This window comes from Pseudorca crassidens, chromosome 5 (genome assembly GCF_039906515.1).
Source record: "Pseudorca crassidens isolate mPseCra1 chromosome 5, mPseCra1.hap1, whole genome shotgun sequence".
Taxonomy (NCBI): Eukaryota; Metazoa; Chordata; class Mammalia; order Artiodactyla; family Delphinidae; genus Pseudorca; species Pseudorca crassidens.
The window spans coordinates 15438898-15463027 of NC_090300.1; the positions used below are offsets into that span (position 1 = coordinate 15438898).

The following is a 24130-nucleotide window of genomic DNA, read 5'->3' on the forward strand; positions in this document are numbered from 1 at the left end:
AAAAAGGGAGAGCAGATATTGGGGAGCAAGGTGAGGTCTCTCTGCCACACTCAGGCAGAACTCGGAGAGGCTTGAATTTCTCAGAGGAGATGGTTTTCATACTGAAGCTGGCAAACGTGGCTTCGCCTATGTCAACTAACAACGTCTTTTCTCTCCAAAATCGTTTCCCTTCTAGCCTGTTCAGGTAAATAACATTTCTTCTTATTCACTCCAACCTTCATCCGTTTACAGACATTACAGGCAATCCTAAATCTGTGTATCCACGTGTCTAGGTGTTTCCGAATGCCCAGTGTTACCGACCGAGGTGGTCTTCGCCTTGGAAGTGTCAAATGACGTCTCCCAGTTGGATTTCGAGAGGATGAGAGGCATTTTACTATCTCTGTTGATGAAGACGGAAATCAGTGGGAGTAACTGCCCCACGGGTGCCCGGGTGGCCATCGTCTCCTACGACAGCAAAACAGATTACGTGGTTCGCTTCTCCGACCATAAGGGGAGGCCCGCGCTCCTGCAGGAGGTCAGGGGACTCGCCCTGGCAGGGTCCTTTAGCAGCAGGAACCTTGGGGACTCCATGAGGTTTGTGGTGAGACATGTATTCAAGCGCGTGCGCGCGGGCCGCCTCCTGAGGAAGGTGGCCGTGTTCTTCCAGGCGGGCTGGATCCAGGATGCAGGTTCCATCAGCACAGCCACGCCGGAGCTCAGTGCGCTGGACATCACCTCTGCGGTCATCACCTTCACAGAGGACCACAACCTCCCAGACGCCCTACTGGTAAGTGGGGGACCGCGGCTGCGCCGGGTTCTGGGGGTTAGTGCCTGGTTCCTGCTCCTCCACCAAGGAGCACATGAGGAGTGAGAGCTGGTCAGGGGAAGAATTCTCCAGAAACTGAAGTATATGCGTGGGAGGGGGCAGGTGCGGGGTTGGGGGGATGTCTCATTACAGACTCTGCTACCAGTGCTACTGCTGGTACCTACTGGCCATCCTTGAGCCTCTGTGCCATGTGCCTTTTAAACACTGTCTTATTGAATTATCCCCCAAACTGTATAAGGTAAATGTCATTGTGATTTCCATTTCAGAGATAAGAATACTGAGGCTTAGAGAGAGGTTAAGTATATCATCAAAGATCAAATATCTGTTGGGGGCAGACCGATTTTATCTGCCTTCACAGCCTGTGCTTAACCACTCTAGGCTAACCTGTATCATGGGGGTCCACAGACTGTAATTTTCTCTCCTCTTTTTTATTTGGGGTATAAAATCCACATCCATATACAAAGTGGGTAAGAGGCACTGATTTTAAGGATACAGCTAGATGGATTTTTGTATGTTTAAAGTGCTGTGACCTAGACATGGTTCGAGATATTGAATACTTTTGGCATTCTATAAGTTTTCTAGTATGACCTTTCCGGCTTCTGTCACCTGTTCTGAGCCTTGGTGCAATGTGAATCCTACAGAATGTACTCTTTATATCTGGCTTCTTTCACTCAATGTCTGTTCTTTTGTTCATCCATGTTGTTTATATGAGTAAATTTTTTAACTGCTTTTCTGAAGTATTCTAGTGTGTGTATATACCATAATTTATTTTTATTTTTTAAAATTGAAGTATAGTTGATTTACAATTTTGTGTTAGTTTCAGGTATACAGCACAGTGATTCATATATATATATATATATATATATATACTCTTTTTCAGATTCTTTTCCATTATAGGTTATTACAAGATATTGAATATAGTTCCCTGTGTTATACAGTAGATCTTTGTTGGTTACCTATTTTATATATAGCAGTATGTATCTGTTAATCCCAAACTCCTAATTTATCCCTCTCTCCTTTTCCCTTTGGTAACCATAAGTTTGTTTTCTATGTGTACCACAATGTATTTATTGATTTATTCTCTAGACTTTACTTTTCTAACTGAAACCCATGTAACACATTCTCATGGAACATATGGGATGATTTATCAGAATGAAAGGCGATTTCCTTTTTAAGTGATTTCAGGATGCTGATGAATATCAGACTGAGCTACATTCCATTGCCAATATTCAACCGTTTCTGATCTGCGAAAACGGAAGTGTCATATGGTTCAACCTAAGAGCTAAGGAATTCAGCTGTGTTAGACCATTTAATTTTCTCTGAAGGTTGGGTGTGTAGTGCGAGTGTTAGGTAAGAGATTTTGTTGACACAGCTGTGAATATGCTTCTAAGATCAATAGGTAAGGTCATGACAGCTTGCGAACTGTTGGGAAGGATGGACAAAATATCTTGAGTTTTCAGAAATAAAGTTAAGATGCAGAGGGTGAGCCCCTTGTTCCCTGTTAATCCCTCTTGCCTCCCAGGGTGTCTGGACAGGGACGGGTTGGGGGATGGTGGCAACTCTCAGTGGATTAGTAAAGGCAGGGTGAAACAAGTCACATTTTATTTTTTTTTATTTTTATTGAAGTATAATTGACTTATAATATTTTATTAGTTTCAGGTGTGTACAACATAGTGATTTGATATTTTTATACATACAAAATGGTCACCATAATAAGTCTAGTTATGCTATGTCACTGTACAAAGATATTACATAGTTATTGACTATATTCCCCACACTGTACATTTTATAGCTGTGACTCATATTTTGTAACAGGAATTTTGTACCTCTATTTTTATAAATTTATTTATTTTATTTATTTATTTTTGGCTGCATTGGGTCTTCTTTGCTGTGCATGGACTTTCTCTAGTAGTGGTGAGCGGGGGCTACTCTTCGTTGTGGTGCACGGGCTTCTCATTGCAGTGGCTTCTCTTGTTGTGGAGCATGGGCTCTAGGCGTGCGGGCTTCAGTAGTTGTGGCTTGCAGGCTCTAGAGCACAGGCTCAGTAGTTGTGGCGCAGGAACTTAGTTGCTCTGCAGCATGTGGGATCTTCCCGGACCACGCCTCGAACCCATGTACCCTGTATTGGCTGGCGGATCCTTAACCACTGCACCACCAGGGAAGTCCGCAATTTTGTACCTCTTAACCTCCCTCACCTATTTCTCTCATCCACCCACCCTCCTCCCTCTGGCAACCACCAGTTTGTTCTCTTTATCTATGAGTCTGTTTCTGTTTTATGTTTGTTCATTTTTTTTTGTTTCTTAGATTCCACACATGAGTGAAATCATATGGTAGTTTTCTTTCTCCATTCTGACTTATTTCACTTAGCATAATACCCTTTAGGTCCACCCATGTTGTCACAAATGGCAAGACTTCATTCTCTTTGTGGCTAAGTAATATTCCATTGTGTGTGTGTGTATACACATCTCTCTCTATATATATATTTATGTGTGTGTGTATATATATATATATATATATAATCTTCTTTATCCATTGATCTATTGAAGGACACTTAGGTTGCTTCCATTTTGTAGCTGTTGTAAATAATCCTGCCATGAACATAAGTGTGCATATATCTTTTTGAATCTGTGTTTTGCTTTCTTTGGGTAAATACCCAGAAGTGAAATTGCTGGATTATATGGTAGTTCTATAATTTTTGAGGAACTGCTATACAGTTTTCCACAGTGGCTGCACCAATTTACACTCCCACCAACAGTGCATGAGGGTTCCCTTTTCTCCACATTCTCACAAACACTTGTTATTTGTTCTCTCTCTTTTTTTTTAAATATCAAAAATTCTTTATTTTGAAAAACAATTTGACATAATTTATATATTGAACCTGTGGTACACACACACAATGAAATTAATTTAAAAAATGTTTTGCATTTAAAAAATATTTTCAAGGGTAGTTGATTTACAATGTTGTGGGTTTTTTTTTTTTTTACATCTTTATTGGAGTATAATTGCTTTACAATGGTGTGTTAGTTTCTGCTTTATAACAAAGTGAATCAGTTATACATATACATATGTTCCCATATCTATTTGTTCTCTTTTTGATGATAGACATTCTGAGTATGTCTCAGGATGTCTATCATCAAAGGTTATATGAGGTTATATGAGGTATGAGGTCATATCTCATTGTGGTTTTGATTTCCTTGACGGTTAGTGATGTTGAGCATCTTTTCATGTATACAATGTCATCTGTATGTCTTTGGAAAAATATTCAGCTCCTCTGCCCATTTTGTAATTGGGTTGTTTGTTTGCTTTTTGATGTTGAGTTGTATGAGTTCTTTCTATACTTACTGGATATACGGTTTGCAAATATCTTCTCCCATTCAGTAGGCTGCCTTTTCTTTTTGTTGATGGTTTCTTTCCTTCACTGTGCAAACCTTTTTAGTTTAATGTAGTCCCATTTGTTTATTTTTGCTTTTGTTTCAAATACATAACAGTTTAAATTAGAGATGGAACTTTTGTCTTTGGCTCTTTCCTCAATAACAAGGTGCTGTAGAAAAAGTCTCTTTGTCTTTCTGAGTTTCATTTTGCTCAGCTCTAAAATGGAGAGAGTGTCACAACTTGATGTTATTTAAGGCTCCTATCCAGGTGTAATTATCTACTTTTTAAAAGGCATTTCCCTAACATTTGGAGAGTGATACTCAGGGTACAATTACGATTAACCCCACCCCATTGTTCATCAGTGCTGCTCTCTGAGAGGGGATCCTGGGTAGACAGCATCTGGATGGTCCTTTGTCAAGATGTTCTGGCCCTCTCAGCTGCTTTAGGTGCGAGTGAAAGAATGACATAGTGTGTGAGAAGAAACTGCCAGCTTAAAGGTAGTTGCATCTCAGTTCTGTCCTTTCTGTCTACTCTTCTCTTAATTTCTTATACATATTCTTGCCCCAGGATGCTGGGGGATGAGTCTGTTCCTTCAATTTAACAATTTAGAAAGTTGTTATATGGTACTTGCCAGCTCAGATGTAATGAATGACCTCAGTTCTGGTGACATTGGCAAGGAGAGAAACCATAAAAATGACCACCCCATCCTCAGAGACTTTCAACAAATCCTCATTTCTTCACAACTGGGCGTATTGCATCTCATAACCTTCCCTACTTTGTGCTTTATCCTTAGTGGAATCCAGTTAGGAGAGTGGGAATGTCCTGTAATTTTCTTTCTGAATTATCCGCTTGAGGGCTCCCTTTGACAACCTGTGGGGCTTTTGTCTTTCACCTCTATGTTATTTTATTTTTCAGAACAACACCCCCATACTTCTAGAAAAATGATGGTTGTTCAATTTGAAATGATTGTATAAAGAGATGCCTAATTTCTCGTCCATTTAAACATGCTTGGAAGTTATGGGGCATATTGGAAAGATTTCTTAAACCATCCATTGAATCAACCTCAGTCCTAAATAAAGCAATATTATAGCATTTGGACGATTCTTGCCTAATCCCATTAAGAACTGTCTAATTGCCTTATGTCTCAAAACATAAGACTTAATGTGCCCCTCTTTTTTAAAGTCAAAAAGTGGAGGATTACAGGGAAAATGCAATTTGTTTGCCTCATTTTGAATTTCATTTTTCTTTATAAAAAATCTAGCACTTTTTCCTTTGAAACAATAGCTAGGAAAATAGCTCACATTTATTGATCCAGGTGCTATTCTGAGATCTTCCCAATTATTGATTCATTTAATCCTTACAACAACTCAAACAGATAACTGTTATTATGGGCCCATTTTTCAGATGATGAAACTGAGACCCAGAGAAGTTAAATAACTTGCTCAAGGTCTGGAATCCCCATTCACAATGAGATTTTAATTCAAAGTCAAAAACAGGAAAAGAAGATAGTTGAGAAGTTCTAAGCTTTTTCCACGTATTAATTAATTTTATCTATACAAGAACACTATGAGAGAGATTTATGAACTGGCCCTATTTCTATTTCCGTGTACTGCTCTTAAAAAAAAAAAATCCCAAGAATGGAATACTGGCTATCATGCAGAAAAAAACAATTAGCTTTAGCAGATGAAAATATTAAGAGGAAGGCCAAAGGGACTTGGGGAGGAGTAATTTTTAAAAATTTGGCATAATTTTAGAATTCAGAAAAGTTGCAGGAGGACATTCATTTTTTTTTTTGAAGGAAGTGTTGGGTTGTCCAGACACCCCTTTCAGAGGCCATGGATGACTCGCTGCTGAGGCCTTGTGGGCTGCTGTTTTCGATTAGATTGTTACCACCCTGGAGTGAGGATTAGTAGCTGAGGGAAGGAATTAGACAATGAGACTTCAAACTCTGGCTTTGTCCATTGTGTAATCTGGACATGTCATTTGGCACTGGTGCCTCAATTTAGTCACCTGTAAAATGGGGATAAACTCACAGGTTTGCTGTGAGAGCTGTAGGAAGTAGTGTCCACAGGGACGTCTGACACTTTCTGTGTATATGCAATGCAGGCCATGGTTATTGCCATCTCCTCAAGGTCATCAGGAATGTGCATTTTCCCAGTAACTGTATATTAAATCAGAAAGCTTCCATTTATTTACAGCGCCTATGAAGTTCCTGCCACCATGCTATGTCCTTTTCATGCCTTGTCATCTTCACCTCTCACTCCTCAAAATGTGGTCCTGGGACCAGCAGCATATCAGCCTCACCCAGGTTTGTGAGAAATGCCAAATCTGAAGCTTTCTCCCTGATCTAATCTATCAGGCTCTGCATTTTTAATAAGATCCCCAGAAGGTTTCCATGAATGTTAAAGTCTGAGGAATTTGGGGCTGATCCTCATACTAATCCTACAAGTTAACAACAATAATACATTTCCCAGAGAAAGTGAGGGAAGCTCTGAGGTGAAGTGACTTGTTATAAATGACACAGTCCTGAATCAGCACTCCCGTGTGTCTGGTTCCCTGGTCCCTTCAATGTCGACCCCCAGTGTTCACTGGGGAGTCCAGGAAGAGTCAGCAGCTTCATGGAGTTCCTGATGGGGCCATGCCACCTGGCAGGAGCCGAAACTGGACACCAGATGGTATCTAACTCTCCCTCTTTAGGGTCCGGTCAGCCCTTCCTCGGTCCAAGGCAAATCCTCCTTCTCAGCACTTGCCTCCTTCCCCTCTCCCCCATTTGCCTGAGCCAAGAGCCTCCTCAGTGCAGTCCTAGGAATGAGCATTGTTCCCTGGCCTCTGGCAGCTCAGCCCAGAAGCAGTCAAGCATTGACTTGAACCCTGTGGGCTTCTTCAGCTCAGGGCCCACAGGGCGTTCTTTAATATTGGGGGCTGTGGTTTGAGTGTTGTCTGTATCCTTTGAGAACATACCTTGCTATTAAACAAAAGAGGATGTTCATGCAAATCCCTGTGCTGTATCCTCTCCCGCCCCTTCCCCATACACTCTTGTCCTTAGTGCCCAACTAGTCTCATCAGAGCACAACTGGATATTCAGAAGCAAAGTTGGTTGAGGGAATCATGAAAAATGCTCATTCAAACTATAATAAAGCTTTGAGCCTCAAGCAGATCACTTGGCTTGTGTTTCAGGTACTCTGTGAGATTTCCTTCTCTGGTGCAGTAGGGATCATAGAGCCAGCTTATTCTTCTCATGCTGGGGTCCCTTACCACATGAACTCTCAACTAAAGCCTTCTCCAGAATCATTTTGGCAACTTTATCAGTGACTAGGACTGTGCTGGCAAGTCCAAAGTCAAAGTAATGAAATGTTAATTAATAACAGCTCGGTACAGATAAGTTTAAACTGAATCACAGTTCCCCATGGACTTCCATTGTGTCTTTGTGTACTGGTTCTCACAGTTTTATTTTTGCAAGAGTGGTAAAAAATTTAAGCATTATCATAAAAGTATTCTTCCTCAGAAGAGTTTAAAAAAAGATGCAAGAGAGGACTTTCAAGATGGCGGTGGAGTAAGACATGGAGATCACCTTCCTCCCCACAATTACATCAAAAATACTTCTACATGTGGAACAACTCCTACAGAACACCTACTGAATGCTGGCAGAAGACCTGAGACTTCCCAAAAGGCAAGAAACTCCCCACGTACCTGGGTAGGACAAAAGAAAAAAGAAAAAACAGAGACAAAACAATAGGGACGGGACCTGCATCAGTGGGAGGGAGCTGTGAAGGAGGAAAAGTTTCCACACACTAGGAAGCCCCTTCGCGGGCGGAGACTGCGGGTGGCAGAGGGGGGAAGCTTCGGAGCCACAGAGGACAGCGCAGCAACAGGGGTGCGGAGGGCAAAGCGGAGAGATTCCCTCACAGAGGATCGGTGCTGACCAGCACTCACCAGCCTGAGAGGCTTGTCTGCTCACCTGCTGGGGCGGGCGGGGGCTGGGAGCTGAGGCTCGGGCTTCAGCGGTCAGATCCTAGGGAGAGGACTGGGGTTGGCTGCGTGAACACAGCCTGAAGGGGGCTAGTGCACCACAGCTAGCCAGGAGGGAGTCCGGGAAAAAGTCTGGAGCTGCCGAAGAGGCAAGAGACCATTGTTTCAGGGAGCGTGAGGAGAGGGGTTTTAAAACACCATCTAAATGAGCCCCAGAGACGGGTAAGAGCCGCGACTACCAGCACAGACACCAGAGACGGGCATGAAACGTTACGGCTGCTGCTGCCTCCACCAAGAATCCTGTGTGCGAGCACAAGTCACTATCCACACCTCCCCTGCTGGGAGACTGTGCAGCCCGTCACTGCCAGGGTCCCATGATCCAGGGACAACTTCCCCAGGAGAACACATGGTACACCTCAGGCAGTTGCAACATCATGCTAGCCTCTGCAGCTAGAGGCTAACCCCACCTTCCATACCGCTCCCTCCCCGCGGCCTCAGTGAGCCAGAGCCCCCTAATCAGCTGTTCCTTTAACTCCCTCCTGTCTGGGCAAAGAACAGATGCCACAGGATGACCTACACACAGAGGCGGGGCCAAATCCAAAGCTGAACCCCAGGAGCTGTGCAAACAAAGAAGAGAAAGGGAAATTTCTACTGCAGCCTCAGGAGCAGTGGATTAAATCTCCACAATCAACTTGATGTACCCTGCCTCTGTGGAGTACCTGAAGAGACAATTAATCATCCCAAAATTGAAGCAGTGGACTTTGGGAGCACTATAGACTTGGGGTTTGCTGTATGTGATTGACAAGTTCTGATTTTTATGTTTATCTTACTTTAATTTTTAGCACTTGTTATCAGCGGTGGATTTGTTTATTGGTTTGGTTGCTCTCTTCCTTTTTTTTCCTCTTCTTTTATTTTTTTACTTTTAATAATTAAAAATTATTTTTATTTTTATAACATTATTTCATTTTATTTTACTTTCTTTATTTCTTTCTTTTTCTCTCCCTTTTCTTCTGAGCTGTGTGGCTCACAGGGTCTTGGTGCTCCAGCCGGCTGTCAGGCCTGAGCCTCTGAGGTGGGAGAGCTGAGTTCAGAACATTGGACCACCAGAGACCTCGAAGCCCCAAATAATATAAATTAGTGAGAGCTCTCCCAGATATCTGTGGCTCAACAATAAGACCCAGCTCTACTCAACAACCACCAGGCTCCACTGTTGGACACCCCACGCCAAACAACTAGCAAGACATGAACACAAACCCACGCATTAGCATAGAGGCTGCCTAAAATAATAATAAGGTCACAGACACCCCAAAACACACCACCAGATATGGTCCTGCCCACCAGAAAGACAAAATCCAGCCTCATCCACCAGAACACAGGCACCAGTCCCCTCCACCAGGAAGACTACACAACCCACTGCAACAACCTTACCTACTGGAGGCAATCACCAAAAACAACTGGAACTATGAACCTGCAGCCTGCGAAAAGGAGACCCCAAACACAGTAAGTTGAGCAAAATGAGAAGACAGAGAAATATGCAGAACATGAAGGAACAAGGTAAAAACCCACAAGACCAAACAAATGAAGAGGCAATAGGCAGTCAGCCTGAAAAAGAGGTCAGAGTAATGATAGTAGAGATGATCCAAAATCTTGTAAATAGAATGGAGAAAATACAAGAAACTTTTAACAACGACCTAGAAGAACTAAAGAGCAAACAAACAATGATGAATGACACAATAAATGAAATTAAAATTTCTCTAGAAGGAATCAATAGCAGAATAACTGAGCCAGAAGAACAGATAAGTGACCTGGAAGATAAAAGAGTGGAAAACATTTCCTCAGAACAGAATAAAGAAAAAAGAATGAAAAGAATTGAGGACAGTCTCAGAGACCTCTGGAACAACAATAAATGCACCAACATGGAAACTATAGGAGTCCCAAAAGAAGAAGAGAAAAAGAAAGGGACTGAGAAAATATTTGAAGAGATTATAGTGGAAAACTTCCCTAATATGGGAAAGGAAATAGTCAATAAAATCCAGGAGCACAGAGAGTCCCAAACAGTATAAATCCAAGGAGAAACACGCCAAGACACATATTAAACAAACTATCAAAAATTAAATACAAAGAAAATATATTAAAAGCATCAATGGAAAAACAACAAATAACATAATACAAGGGAATCCCCATAAGGTTAAACCTGATATTTCAGCAGAAACTCTGCAAGGCAGAAGGGAGTGGCAGGACATATTTAAAGTGATGAAAGGGAAAAACCTACAACCAAGATTACTCTACCCAGGAAGGATCTCATTCAGATTCAACACAGATTTTAAAACCTTTACATACAAGCAAAACTAAGAGAATTCAGCACCACCAAACCAGCTTTACAACAAATGCTAAAGGAACTTCCTAGGCAGGAAACACAAGAGAAGGAAAAGACCTACAATAACAAATCCAAAACAATTAAGAAAATGGTAATAGGAGCATACATATCGATAACTACCTTAAAAGTAAATGGATTAAATGATCCAACCAAAAGACATAGACTGGGCTTCCCTGGTGGCACAGTGGTTGAGAGTCCACCTGCCGATGCAGGGGACACGGGTTCGTGCCCTGGTCCAGGAAGATCCCACATGCTGTGGAGCGGCTGGACCCATGAGCCATGGCTGCTGAGCTTGCGCGTCCAGAGCCTGTGCTCCGCAATGGGAGATGCCACAACAGTGAGAGGCCTGCGTACCGCAAAAAAAAATAAGTCATCATTAAAAAAAAAAGTTTTCTTTTAAAAAAAGACATTGAATGGATACCAAATCAAGACCTGTATATATGCTGTCTACAAGAGACCCAATTTAGACCTAGGGACACATACAGACTGAAAAGTGAGAGGATGGAAAAAGATATTCCATGCAAATGGAAACCAAAAGAAAGCTGGAGTAGCAATTCTCATATCAGATAAAATACACTTTAAAACAAAGACTATTACATGAGACAAAGAAGAACACTACATAATGATCAAGGGATCAATCCAAGAAGAAGATCTAACAGTTGCAAATATTTATGCACCCAACATAGGAGCACCTCAATACATAAGGCAAATGCTAGTAGCCATAAAAGTGGAAATTGACGGTAACACAATAATAGTAAGGGACTTTAACACCCCACTTACACCAATGGACAGATCATCCAAAATGAAAAAAAGACGGGAAACACAGGCTTTAAATGATACATTAAACAAGATGTATTTAATTGATATTTATAGGACATTCCATCCAAAAACAACAAAATACACTTTCTTCTCAAGTACTCATGGAACATTCTCCAGGATAGATCATATCTTGGGTCACAAATCAAGCCTTGGTAAATTTAAGAAAATTGAATTTGTATCAAGTATCTTTTCTGACTACCGTGTTATGAGACTAGATATCAATTACAGGAAAAAAAAAACTGTAAAAAATATGAACACATGGAGGCTAAACAATACGCTACTAAATAGCCAAGAGATCACTTAAGAAATCAGAGAGGATATCAAAAAATACCTAGAGACTAAGGACAATGAAAACACAATGACGCAAAACCTAGGGGATGCAGCAAAAGCAGTTCTAAGATGGAAGTTTATCTCAATACAATGCTACCTCAAGAAACAAGAAAAATCTGAAATAAACAACCGAACTTTAGCAATTAGAGAAAGAAGGATAAAAAAATCCCAAAGTTAGCAGAAGTAAAGATATCATAAAGATCAGATCAGAAATACATAAGAAAGAAATGAAGCAAGTGATAGCAAAGATCAATAGAACTAAAAACTGGTTCTTTGAGAAGATAAACAAAATTGATAAACTGTTAGCCAGACTCATCAAGAAAAAAAGGGAGAAGACTCAACTCAACAGAATTAGAAATGAAAAAGGAGAAGTAACAACTGACACTGTAGAAATACAAAGGATCATGAGAGATTACTACAAGCAACTATATGCCAATAAAATGGACAACCTGGAAGAAATGGAAAAATTCTTAGAAAAGCACAACCCTCCAAGACTGAACCAGGAAGAAAGAGAAAACGTGAACAGACCAATCACAAGCACTGAAATTGAAATTGTGATTAAAAATCTTCCAACCAACAAAAGCCCAGGACCAGATGGCTTCACAGGTGAATTCTACCAAACAATTACAGAAGATCTAACACCTATCCTTCTCAAACTCTCCCAAAATACAGCAGAGGGAAGAACACTCCCAATCTCATTCTATGAGGCCACCATCACCCTGATACCAAAACCAGACAAAGACGTCACAAAAAAAGAAAACTATAGGTCAATATCACTGATGAACATAGATGCAAAAATCCTCAACAAAATACTAGCAAACAGAATCCAACAGCACAGTAAAAGGATCATGCACCACGATCAAGTGGGGTTTATGGCAGGGATGCAAGTATTCTTCAATATAGGCAAAACAATCAATGTGATACACCATATTAACAAATTGAAGGTTAAAAACCATATGATAATCTCAATAAATGCAGAAAAAGCTTTTGACAAAATTCAACACCCTTTATGATAAAAACTCTCCAGAAAATAGGCATAGAGGTAATTACCTCAACATAATAAAGGCCATATATGACAATCCCAAAGCCAATGTGATTCTCAGTGGTGAAAAACTGAAAAACATTTCCACTAAGATGAGGAAGAAGACAAGTTTGCCCACTCTCATGACTATTATTCAACATAGTTTTGGAAGTTTTAACCACATCAATCAGAGAAGAAAAAGGAATCCAAATCAGAAAAGAAGAAGTAAAACTGTTTCTTTTGGCAGATGACATGATACGATATATAGAGATTCCTAAAGATGCTACCAGAAAACTACTAGAGGTAATCAATGTATTTGGTAAAGTAGCAGGATACAAAATTAATGCACAGAAATCTCTTGAATTCCCATACACTGATGATGAACAATCCGAAAGAGAAATTAAGGAAACACTCCTATTTACCATTGCAACAAAAAGAATAAAATACCTAGGAATAAACCTACCTAAGTAGACAAAACACCTGTGGGCAGAAAACTATAAGACCATAATGAAAGAAATTAAAGATGATACAAACAGAGGAAGAGATATACCATGTTCTTGGACTGGAAAAATCAACATTGTGAAAATGACTATACTACCCAAAGCACTCTACAAATTCAGTGCAATCCCTATCCAACTACCAATGGCATTTTTCACAGAACTAGAACAAAATATTGCACAATTTGTATGGAATCACAAAAGACCCCAAATAACCAAAGCAATCTTGAGAATGAAAAATGGAGGTGGAAGAATCAGGCTCTCAGACTTCAGACTATACTACAAAGCTACAGTAATCAAGACAGTATGGTACTGGTATAAAAACAGAAATATATATCGATGGAACAGGATAGAAAGCTCAGAGATAAACCCACACACATATGGTCACCTTATCTTTGATAAAGGTGGCAAGAACATACAGTGGAGAAAAGACAGCCTCTTCATAAGTGGTGCTGGGAAAACTGGACAGCTGCATGTAAAAGAATGAAAGTAGAACACTCCTTAACACCATACACAAAAATAAGCTCAAAGTGAATTAAAGACCTAAATATAAGGCCAAACACTATCAAACTCTAAGAGGAAAACATAGGCAGAACACTCTATGACATAAATCACAGCAAGGTCGTTTTGTACCCACCTTCTAGAGGAATGTAAATAAAAACAAAAATATACAAATGGGACCTAGTGAAACTTAAAAGCTTTTGCATAACAAAGGAAACCATAAACCAGACAAAAAAAGACAACCCTCAGAATGGGAGAAAATATTTGCAAATGAAGCAACTGACAAAGGATTAATCTCCAATTTATACATGGAGCTCATGCAGCTCAATATCAAATAAACAAACAACACAATCCAAAAATGGGCAGAAGACCTAAATAGACATTTCTCCAAAGAAGATATGCAGATTGTCAACAAACATATGAAAGGATGCTCAACATGACTAATTATTAGAGAAATGCAAGTCAAAACTACAATGAGGTATCACCTCACACCAGTCAGAATAGCCATCATCAAAAAATCTACAAACAGTAAATGCTGGAGAGAGTGAGGGGAAAAGGGAACCCTCTTGCACTGTTGGTGGGAATGTAAATTGATACAGCCACTATGTAGAACAGTATGGAAGTTCCTTAAAAAACTGGAAATAGAACTACCATATGACCCAGCAATCCCACTACTGGGCATATACCCTGAGAAAACCATAATTCAAAAAGAGTCATGTACCACAATGTTCACTGCAGCTCTATTTACAATAGCCAGGACATGGAAGCAACCTAAGTGTCCAACGACAGATGAATGGATAAAGAAGATGTGGCACATATATACAATGGAATATTACTCAGGCATAAAAAGAAACAAAATTGAGTTATTTGTAGTGAGGTGGATGGACCTAGAGACTGTCATACAGAGTGAAGTAAGTCAGAAAAACAAATACCGTATGCTAATATATATATATATATATATATATATATATATATATATATATATATATATAATCAAAAAAATAGAAATAGTGGTTCTGAAGAACCTAGGCACAGGATAGGAATAAAGACACAAACGTAGAGAATGGACTTGAGGACATGCGGAGGGGGAAGGGTAAGCTGGGGCAAAGTGAGTGTTGCATGGACATGTATACATTACCAAATGTAAAATAATAGCCAGTGGGAAGCAGCTGCATAACACAGGGAGATCAGCTTGGTGCTCTGTGACCACATAGAGGGGTGGGATATGGAGAGTGGAGGGAGACACAAGAGGGAGGAGATATGGGGATATATGTATCCGTATATCTGATTCACTTTGTTATATAGCAGAAACTAACACAATAATGTAAAGCAATTATACTCCAATAAAGATGTTAAAAAGTAGATGCCAGTTTTGTAGCTATTTCAATTCAGTTGAATTAGGTTGTTTTCCAACCAGCCGAACAGCAGATTGAAGAGCTGAGCTGAGTAGAAAAGTCAACATAGTGTCCTGAACACGAGGCAAATACAGAGGACAGTAACGGGGGACCAGGCTGTGTTGAAATAGGAAGAAAGCTCAGCAGCATTGACTCCTACCCTAAACTCTGTTGTTGAGGAAATAGGCCAGAGGCTTGTCCAAGGCCACACAGCCAATTCTGGCAGGCCAAGGACTAGGACCCGAGTTCCCGACACCTAGTCTATTAGTGCTGCATAGAATTTTTCGTGTGAACCAATTCTTTGTACAAACTTGAGGGTATGTTTGAATTTATTTGAAGTCTTTCATATTACCTTTAAAATTCTCATCAATTCTTCTTTAGATAACACACCTCAGCCATGCTTCCTGTGGTTTAAAAATAATGTATACCAGCTTAGCGTCTCCCCACAACTCTTGGAGTTAAGTCGATGTTCCTGTGTTACTCCAGTCTTCTCCAGTCTCCTGGAGCACTGCTATGGATCCTGGTTTCAGAAGCCTTCCAGATTGCCTCATGTGATTTCCAGTAAAGCTCTTAATGTGTCATATCCATGCTAACATTGTTCTCTCTAATCCTCAGCGATTTGTTAGGTCCATTTTGTTTGGTCTATGACCATGTGAAGTGGATCTGAATGTTGGATGTTGGCAACTCTCCACTCACTGTTCTTGTCAGCCTCCTCCCTCTGTCAGGGAGTTCCAGGGTTTCAGATGCGTTTTCTCAAGTGTCTGGCGGGTAGGGGTGTTGAGAAGAATTCATAAATAACCACTGCCTACCTCTGGGCATTTATCTTGCTGTTCCTCCACACCGTAATGCTTTCCCCTGCTTCTTTGCCAGGTAAGGATCCTACTCATTCTCTCAAAAGTGCCAGATGCCATTATCTTCATCAGGTTGCTTTTATTCATTCCTTTTGAAATGAATCTCCTCTTCCTGTGTTCCCCAAATATATTACTGGTCTCTTTCTTTCTTGAACATTATTTGTCTATCCTTCCACTTAGGTTTTTAAGCTCTTTGAAGGTGTGGCTGTGTCATTTTTGCGTCTCCAAATGGCTTAAGAATTTTACCTAGTAGTCATTTCATCAGTCTTTGTTGATTTGAATTTCTAAGTCAGAAAAAAACCTAAATTTAGATGGCTTTTGGCATGGAAGGATTAGGAACGTTCCCATGTTTGTTTCCTGTTACATTAGCATAAGTGAAAGTTCCACTCTTTATATATCTTTCCCCACACGTGTTTTTCCATCAAGGAGGCTCAGGTGAGGGACCATGTTTGGGATGTGCCGCAATCCTAAACAGGAAGCATGAGTGATCTGTAAGGAGTGTATGTTACAGAATGTTCTTTTCCAGAGTAGACCCTGCCCGTTCTCTATTTCCAAGGGTGGGCACGACATCTGCATATCTTGAGCACCTTGCTACCAGAGGAGGGTCCAGGTCGGCTTGGCCCTGGCCACAGCAATGCAGGAGGTGGGGCTGACCCTCAGGGAGACGCTGTCCTACATGCTTTGATAGAGTGGACAACGAGATGGCCATGACTAAGCTTAGATATCCAGCTCTTTGCAAACCACACCTCAACTCCTGAGAGAAATCATCTGAAAACTTTCCTAATTTCATTGAGGTGGAAACCTTGCAAGTAGTCTGCATTAGCCAGGGCAGGTTGACTGTGAAACCATTCATGCCCAAGTCTCAGGGGCTTAACACCAGAAAGTGTTATTTCTGCATCTGTCACCAGCGATGTGGGTCCTTGGGTGTGTGGGTGAAGGAAAGGGGTGCTTTGCTGCATTTAGGACCTGAGCTCCTTCTGTCAATGGCCCCAACATGACTGAGGGCCTCAAGACCTTTTCTGGATCCTCTACATCTGGCTGGCAGAGGAGGCAGTGGAGCTTAGTGCATGCCCTGGAAGTGGCATTCATCACTTCCACCTACACGCTGTTGGCTAGATCCTGGTCATATGGTCCAACTAACTGCAAGGGATGGTGGGAACTGTAGTCTAGTTGTGACCCTCAGAAGAAGAGAGAATGGGTTTGTTGATTATCTAGCCAGTTCTCGCATGGATCTTGTTGGATTTATTACTGTTAATATTATTTGTCTTTTAAACCTGATATCAGTTATTAAATTAATCATAATTGGAAAGGTTTGGTGAAGGAGATAAACAGATTTGCCATCCCTACAAAGCCTTCCCTGATTCCCCCTCACTCTTCCCAGCTCTGACCACCAGGAATACTCTAGAAAGGCCTCCCTGGTGGTCTCTGCCTCTCTTCATCCTCATGATTTAGGGCCTAGATCTATGACTGTGTTCTTGAAGGGTCTGCATGTTCATGGTTAATAACTCCCATCACATGGCATCACGTACCATGGACAATCACTAAAGATTTACAGAATTTATAAATGACTGAAGCCTCAACTCCTTTACCCTCATTCCAACACAACCTGATGTTTGTTGAGTTTTACACACATTGGGAGTCTGAAGACCCACAACTCCTGTGCCCACACCAGTGGTAGTCCAGCCACCAGGTTAGGACTAGAGAACTAAGTGACTATAATAACTGGAATAGAAGTCCCAAATTATTTAGACATAGAGAATTATATGTGTTCTTTAAAAATAGCATATTAATATTTTTCTCATCTGAATTGGGAGATGCATGAAAAACATGGCCTGAGATTTAGTTCAGCTAACAATAACTTTGTGTATGTGTTGGCACTAGATGGATGGAACCAACAAATTTCATCTGTATATCTGGGAGACAGAGAACCAGCAGGACGTGGAGAACATGGCCCACTGCACTCTCTGCTATGGTAAGCCTGGATGGCATTGCTGATCAGACTGATGTCTTCAGAACAGGATGAATTAACTGGTGACCACAGGCCATTTCTGCTGCTCACATGTGTATTTGCTTGGTATGTGAAGAACTTTAGAACTGGGGAATTTCCTATTAAGTCTGAATTTCTAGTTTTTCTTAGGAAGTCAGAATAATCTGGAGAATCCCAGACACTGCATTCCCTTGTGGCCACAGTCAGCCAGAGATGAGTGGTGCCAGCCCTCTTTGGAGGGGCGGGTGTCTGCTAGTGCCCCACCCTCCCCTCCCTGCCCCTTCCCTATCTTCTCAGCCCTGGCCTGCTCTGCTTACTTACCTGTACTGTCAGGTTCCTGTGGATGGCTGGGCTTGTGTTCCTTCCTCAGTGGCACCTTAGTGTAAAGGGAAGACCACTGAGCTAAGGTCAAGAGTCCTGGTTTTTGGCCTGGAACTGCCTTTGGCCATCATCAGGGTATTGGCAAGTTGTTCCCTGTCTCAGAGTCCCCGCTTCCATCACTGTATCCCACACTGGCCTGGGCCAGAAAGAACATGATGCTGAAACCCACACATGCCCACGTGTGAAGAGCTCTCATCCACACCCACGTCACCCGGGGCCAGAGTGAGTCCTGTAGGTGAAAGCAAAAGGGGACTTAATAGTTCCCTTTACTGGATCCACACTAAGTCCTAACACTGCCATGAGAGATTTGGCTCTGAAAACTTGGTTGGGTCAAATACAGGAACTGCCATTTGTAGAGTATATTACAGCCAATGAACTGCTTTCCCATCCATCGTCTTATTTGACATGTGGTTTCTCTGGGCCTCCAACCCCCTCCTGCAGAAGCAAAAATCTAGCTGGTGTTTATTGAGCCTGAGCTTTTGCTACACACCAGGAGTTGTTCTGAGCCCTTACATATATTAACTCATTTTAAAGTTACACATCACAAACAACCTCATAAAGGAGGTACTATTATTATTATTATCATTATCGCCATCTGACATGAGGAAACTGAGGCTGTGGGAAAGCTGAGTAATCTGCCCCAGGTCACACACCCCCATAAGAGGTCGGGCCTGATTGAACCAGGCAGGAGTCTGTGAATCTAGTGATTAGGAAGCCGTATGGCCTAGTGGTTAGAAACATTAACCGAGGAATCAGATACTCTCAACTTTTCCTTCTGGGAAACAGGCACATTTATTGACAGTGCCCATCTACTAGCAGAGTCAACCCCATGCAGGCAGCCCTCAGCAGCAGCTTTCCCTACTGAGCACCTGGAATTGTGTGTCCATGGGAAGGGAAGGGACTTGTGGTAACCCCGCCTCTCCCCGCCTCTCCTCTGCAGATCAGTGCATCCCGGCCCCGAAGTGCGGGCTGGGCGTGCCCAGGCCGCTGGCGGTGGACGCGGACGTGGCCTTCGTGGTGGACAGCTCCGTCGGCATGGGCACCGACCTCTACCGCACAGCCTTGACTCTGGTGGACACCATGCTCGACAACCTCAAGGTGGCTGCGCAGCCGAGCATGTCCCCACGTGGGGCCCCCCCAGCCCTGGTGACACACACGACCCCCCACTTCTGGCCGGGCACGGGGCGGCCACCTGTGCGCGAGGGCTTCCACCTGACCTCGTATGGCCGCCGGATGCAGATGCAGAGGCATGTCCGCGAGGCCATGGACCACCCCCTGCAGGGAGCCCCGGCCCTGGGCCACGCCTTGGAGTGGACGCTGGAGAAGCTGCTCCTGGTGGCCCTGCTGCCCAGGAAAGTGCAGGTCCTCTTTACCATCGTGGCCAGTGAGACCAGCAGCTGGGACCGGGAGAAGTTAAGGACTCTGTCCCTGGAGGCCAAGTGCAAGGGCATCACTCTGTTTGTGCTGGCCTTGGGCCTGGGCGTGGGGACCCGCGTGGCCAGCAGCCCCTCCAAACAGCACCTGCTGCACCTTGAGGGGCTCTCGGACGCGGAGGTGGCCTATGCCCGGGGCTTCACGCAGGCCTTCCTGAACCTCCTAAAAGGTGAGCAGTTGGGGAGCCCTGGGGATGCTGGGTGGGGAGAGGAACATACAGAGCCTGGCATATGGGTGAATGGGTGCCCATTGCACCTTCAATCTTGCTGAGGTGTAGGCAGCCCCGAATTCTCTGAGGGAGCCCCCAGGGAGCACACCACTTCCTGAAAACCCTGAGCTATGTTGCCCTGACACTGTGCAAAGCCTAGCGTTGGTTTCTTGTCTGGTGGCTGGGAGGCCTCAGGTTTCCACCGAACCTTTTGATTTTCTCATTTACCAGAATGAGGATTACAGTCTCTTCTCTATTTGTGAAGCCTACGTTCAAATACCTGCATGAAAGCACCACTGCTGTATACACATAAGACATTGTTACTGTTATTGCTGTATCCAGTGATTCAGAATCTAGTGCTATAGAACAGTGTTTCTCAGATTTTAACATGCACATGCATTTCCTGGGGATCTAGTTAAAATTTGGATTCTGACTCAATGGGTCTGAGCTGGGGCCTGAGAGTCTGCATTTAAAAAAATTTTATTGAAGTGCAGTTGATTTATGATGTTGTGTTTAATTTCTGCTGCAGCAAAGTGGTGAGTCTGCATTTTTAACAGGCTCCTGGTTGATGCTGATTACCACACTTGGGTAGCAAGGGTCTTCAGGGACTTGCCAGGAAGTGAGGGAGACAAGACAGAAGTCCGGGGTCTCCCACCTCAGGTTGGCTAGATGAAGCCACCAGTGAAGGGCACGGTGACAGTGAAGCTTGGCCAAAATTCTTCCCTGCATCCTGTTCTAGTAGCCTCACTTCCAGCTGAACCAAGTTCATGGGCAACTGGTGCCAAATCTGTATCCCTAGCATGATGATGGAGATGGTTAGGATTGGGGGTGGGTATTATCCTGGTCATATTTACAGGAGTTTGTCTTGGGCTTTATCCAGCTGTGCATAGTCCACAGCAACTCATGTGCAGGGTGCCTCCTTGTGACATGGGAGGCCTACTTGCCCTCCTTGCTGGGACACATTAGTTTCTCAGTTTGTAAGCGGGTGTGACAACCCTGTTGGGATCCTTGAGGAACATTTGTCCATTTGTCAGTGAAGGAATAAAGGGAGTCTGATGGACATCTTAGAAGTAGAGACATAGCATTTGTGCTTCCGTAATTTGAGAGGTATGGACGTTAATGAATTGGTTCTAGTCCAAGCTTTGCCACGAATGAGCTGTGTGAATCTAGAAAGGTCAGTGGACCACCCTGAAATTTAGATTCCTTACCTTTGCAAAAGATGGAGGGGAGAATTGTAATAGATGGCTGACGGCCTAGTGCTTCTTTGAGGGAGATGGTGGCTAAAGGATTAGTTTTTTAGTCTGTTTTAATTTCACTTTATTTTTTATGTTTTATTACATTAGGTTGTATTTCACATTGTTCTAGTCTTTTATGTTATTTTATTTTATATTGATTATACAATAGGATGCATTTTATTCTCTTATTTTGCTTGTATTTTATTTGCTTTTGTTTTTATTTTATGCTGTTTGATTTTACATCTTTTTGATTTTATGTCAATGGATTCTTTTTGATTTTGTATTTTATCTTGTTACTCTTTATTTTGTTTTATTGTGTATTTTACTTTATTTTATGCTTTACTTGATTTTATTTTGTGTCTTAAGTTTTACGTCTTAATGGTCTTTATGCTTTATTTTACTTCATTTTTTCACTTCATTTTACTGTTGAGTTTCATATTATTTTATACTTTATTTGATTTGATTTGATATTTTATTTTATTTTTAGGTGGATCAAACCAGTATCCACCCCCAGAGCTCATTGAAGAGTGTGGAGGCCCGAGCCGAGGGGACACCTTGCTGCAACCCATCCTGTCTGTCAAGAGGTAGGCTGAGGGCAGGGCTGGGCTCTGTCCCCTGCAGGGAACTGTCTCCCTTAGGTCACAGGCAAGCCAATCCTTGACTTGACTCCAACCATTGGGACCCAGATGCTCCTGTGTTCGACAACTCTGATATGGTTTTGTTTTTCTTTTCTTATTTTTCAATATTAAGAGTAATACAGGGCCAATAAAAAAATTCAAAGATCACGTAAGTGTATAAGAGCAAACAGTAACTATTTTCGATTCCACTGCATTACCTATCCTCTAAACCCATATCCCAGCAGTAAAGTTGATAATGCTAAACATATTATTCTGATACCTGTCCCAACACCTCTGCAAACCTAGGAAAACAGCTAGGTGATGTGGTAACGAAGTCATCAGGAAATACCCAAGCCTGAAGCTCCCGTGCCCAGTGGCACCAGGTAGGACTCGCCCCCTCATTCTCATGTTTTTTTGTTTCCATGCAGGTTGCCCAAGCGCCAGTTTGGCAAATGTGTCCTTGCTGATGATTTGGAAACACTCGAAGCAACAGGCTCTTTTCTAGAGGAGAATAGAAAAGCCACGATGACATCTTTCACTCAGCAAGAAGCACTCAAAAACTATGAAAAGAGTGGCTATGATGCTGAAGAAAATGAACAAGAAAAGCACACAAAACCAAAAGAAACAGGAAAAGAAAGAAATTTAGGCACTGCCTTTGGTAAAAACCCAACTACTCCTTGCTTCTTGGGTTGTATTTACTTTTTAAAATCTTTAGCATAAAAAAAAATTCCTGTGCGCTGTGTTAGCATGCAGACTTTGGCTTTTTACAAGCTTTCCTTGCAAATGCAGATTCATGTATGCTGCTAAAGAAACTAGTTTAAGGAAACATACAAAGACTGACTTTTATCTGAGTGTAAAACTGGAGCTAATGGAAGCTGTCTCAGGGAGTGTTACAGAGTCTCACCCCATGCAGTGTCTGTACTTCCTTGTGGAGAAGCAATGCCCTATTGTAGAAGTGGTGAACACACTTCTGACCTTGAGGGAAAATGCTCTAGCTTGTAGAAGGCTCCTTCATCTGTGAGTGGCCACGCGTGTTCTGACCAAGTTTAAGGAACATTTTGGATCCATCTAAAACAACTGTAGCATAGATTTTGGATTACAGCCAATGCCATTGCCACCTCTTATGTGTGATCAGCAAATTAAGCCAAACAGTAAACACATTAGAAAGAGATATGGCGGCATTTGATGCTGAAGTTTCTAAAAGGTAGGGAAAAGATAGCTGAGAAACTTTCTAGTGAGTGGCGTGGTCAGTCCTGCTTAGATTAAATGGGAGGTCACCACCCAGAGGTTTTTGGATGTGCTTATATGGTTCTCTCTCTCGTGCTCTTATCTAGGTGGCTATGGAACAGCAATTTTAATCTCTCTGTGGCTCAGTTTTCTGATCTGTAAAGTGGGGATTATGTGACTGCCTACCTCATGGGGTTGTTTTGAGAATAAAACTTGATAATTCTTATGCTTGCCACACAGTAAACATACAAGTTAGCTGTTAAGATGCTGATATGTCCTATCTCTTAGATTCCAAAGCAACCACATATCTGAAGGAAAGAAAAAAAACCAGACAGACACAGGAATAGGCACTCCCAGCAGGGACAGTAACATTTCACTTCCTTAGGCTAAACATTAAACACAGAAAAACTTGTCTTGTTGACTGTTATGTTTTTGGTATATAATGTATGCCAAGTATACTAAGGATTACTTTGGCTGTAAATTAGAATCATCTGGGAATCTTTAAACATTCTCAATGCCCAGATCTCATCCCAGACCAATTCAATCAGAATCTCCGAGTGTGGGACTGACTGACCCAGTGATTCCACTGAGCAACGGAGAGTGAGAAGCACGGCCTGAAGGAATCTTTTCCCTCCAAATCAAGGCCAGTGGGATGGAAGAGAGCTTCCAGGTGGTCGAATCCAATCATACTCAAGGGGGCTTGAAGGTTTCCAGCATTTCCCATGTGCTCTGCTCCTTGGTTCTGGCCGGCTCCCTCTCTGGTTGCATCCCGAAGCCATCCTCAGCCTTCACCACCTCCTCACGTCTCCTCCTCTAGCACTTTGTTTTTCACAAATAAAGGTAGCCAAGGGCAAGCTCCTGCAACTCCCTGTGTTGCCCACAGCCTTCCTCCCTGCCCTCCAGTCAGAGGAAGGAGCTGTCTCTTGTCTTCAAGGGTGTACTGAATGCCAAGAAGGACCACAGAGCTCTGTCAGACCTCGCTGACTGGAGTGCCTCGGGCCTGGGCCACTGTTGCCCACGGCCTTCCTCTTCAAGCTCCCTTCTATCTCGGCTTCAGAGACAACATCCTTTTTAAAATTTATTTTTTATTTATTTTATTGAAGTA

At 42.3% G+C, this 24130-nt stretch overlaps 1 protein-coding gene across 1 annotated transcript in view; it reads left to right on the top strand.

Moving 5' to 3' along the window:
* LOC137225588 (collagen alpha-4(VI) chain-like) overlaps window positions 1–24130 on the top strand; it is a 65945-nt gene that overhangs the window by 32180 nt on the left and 9635 nt on the right. The window contains exons 13-17 of the mRNA XM_067739783.1: window positions 261–766; window positions 17818–17908; window positions 19245–19907; window positions 21669–21765; window positions 22227–22456. Of these exons, the coding sequence (XP_067595884.1) occupies window positions 261–766; window positions 17818–17908; window positions 19245–19907; window positions 21669–21765; window positions 22227–22456 (1587 nt within the window). The remainder of the gene's footprint in view (window positions 1–260; window positions 767–17817; window positions 17909–19244; window positions 19908–21668; window positions 21766–22226; window positions 22457–24130) is intronic.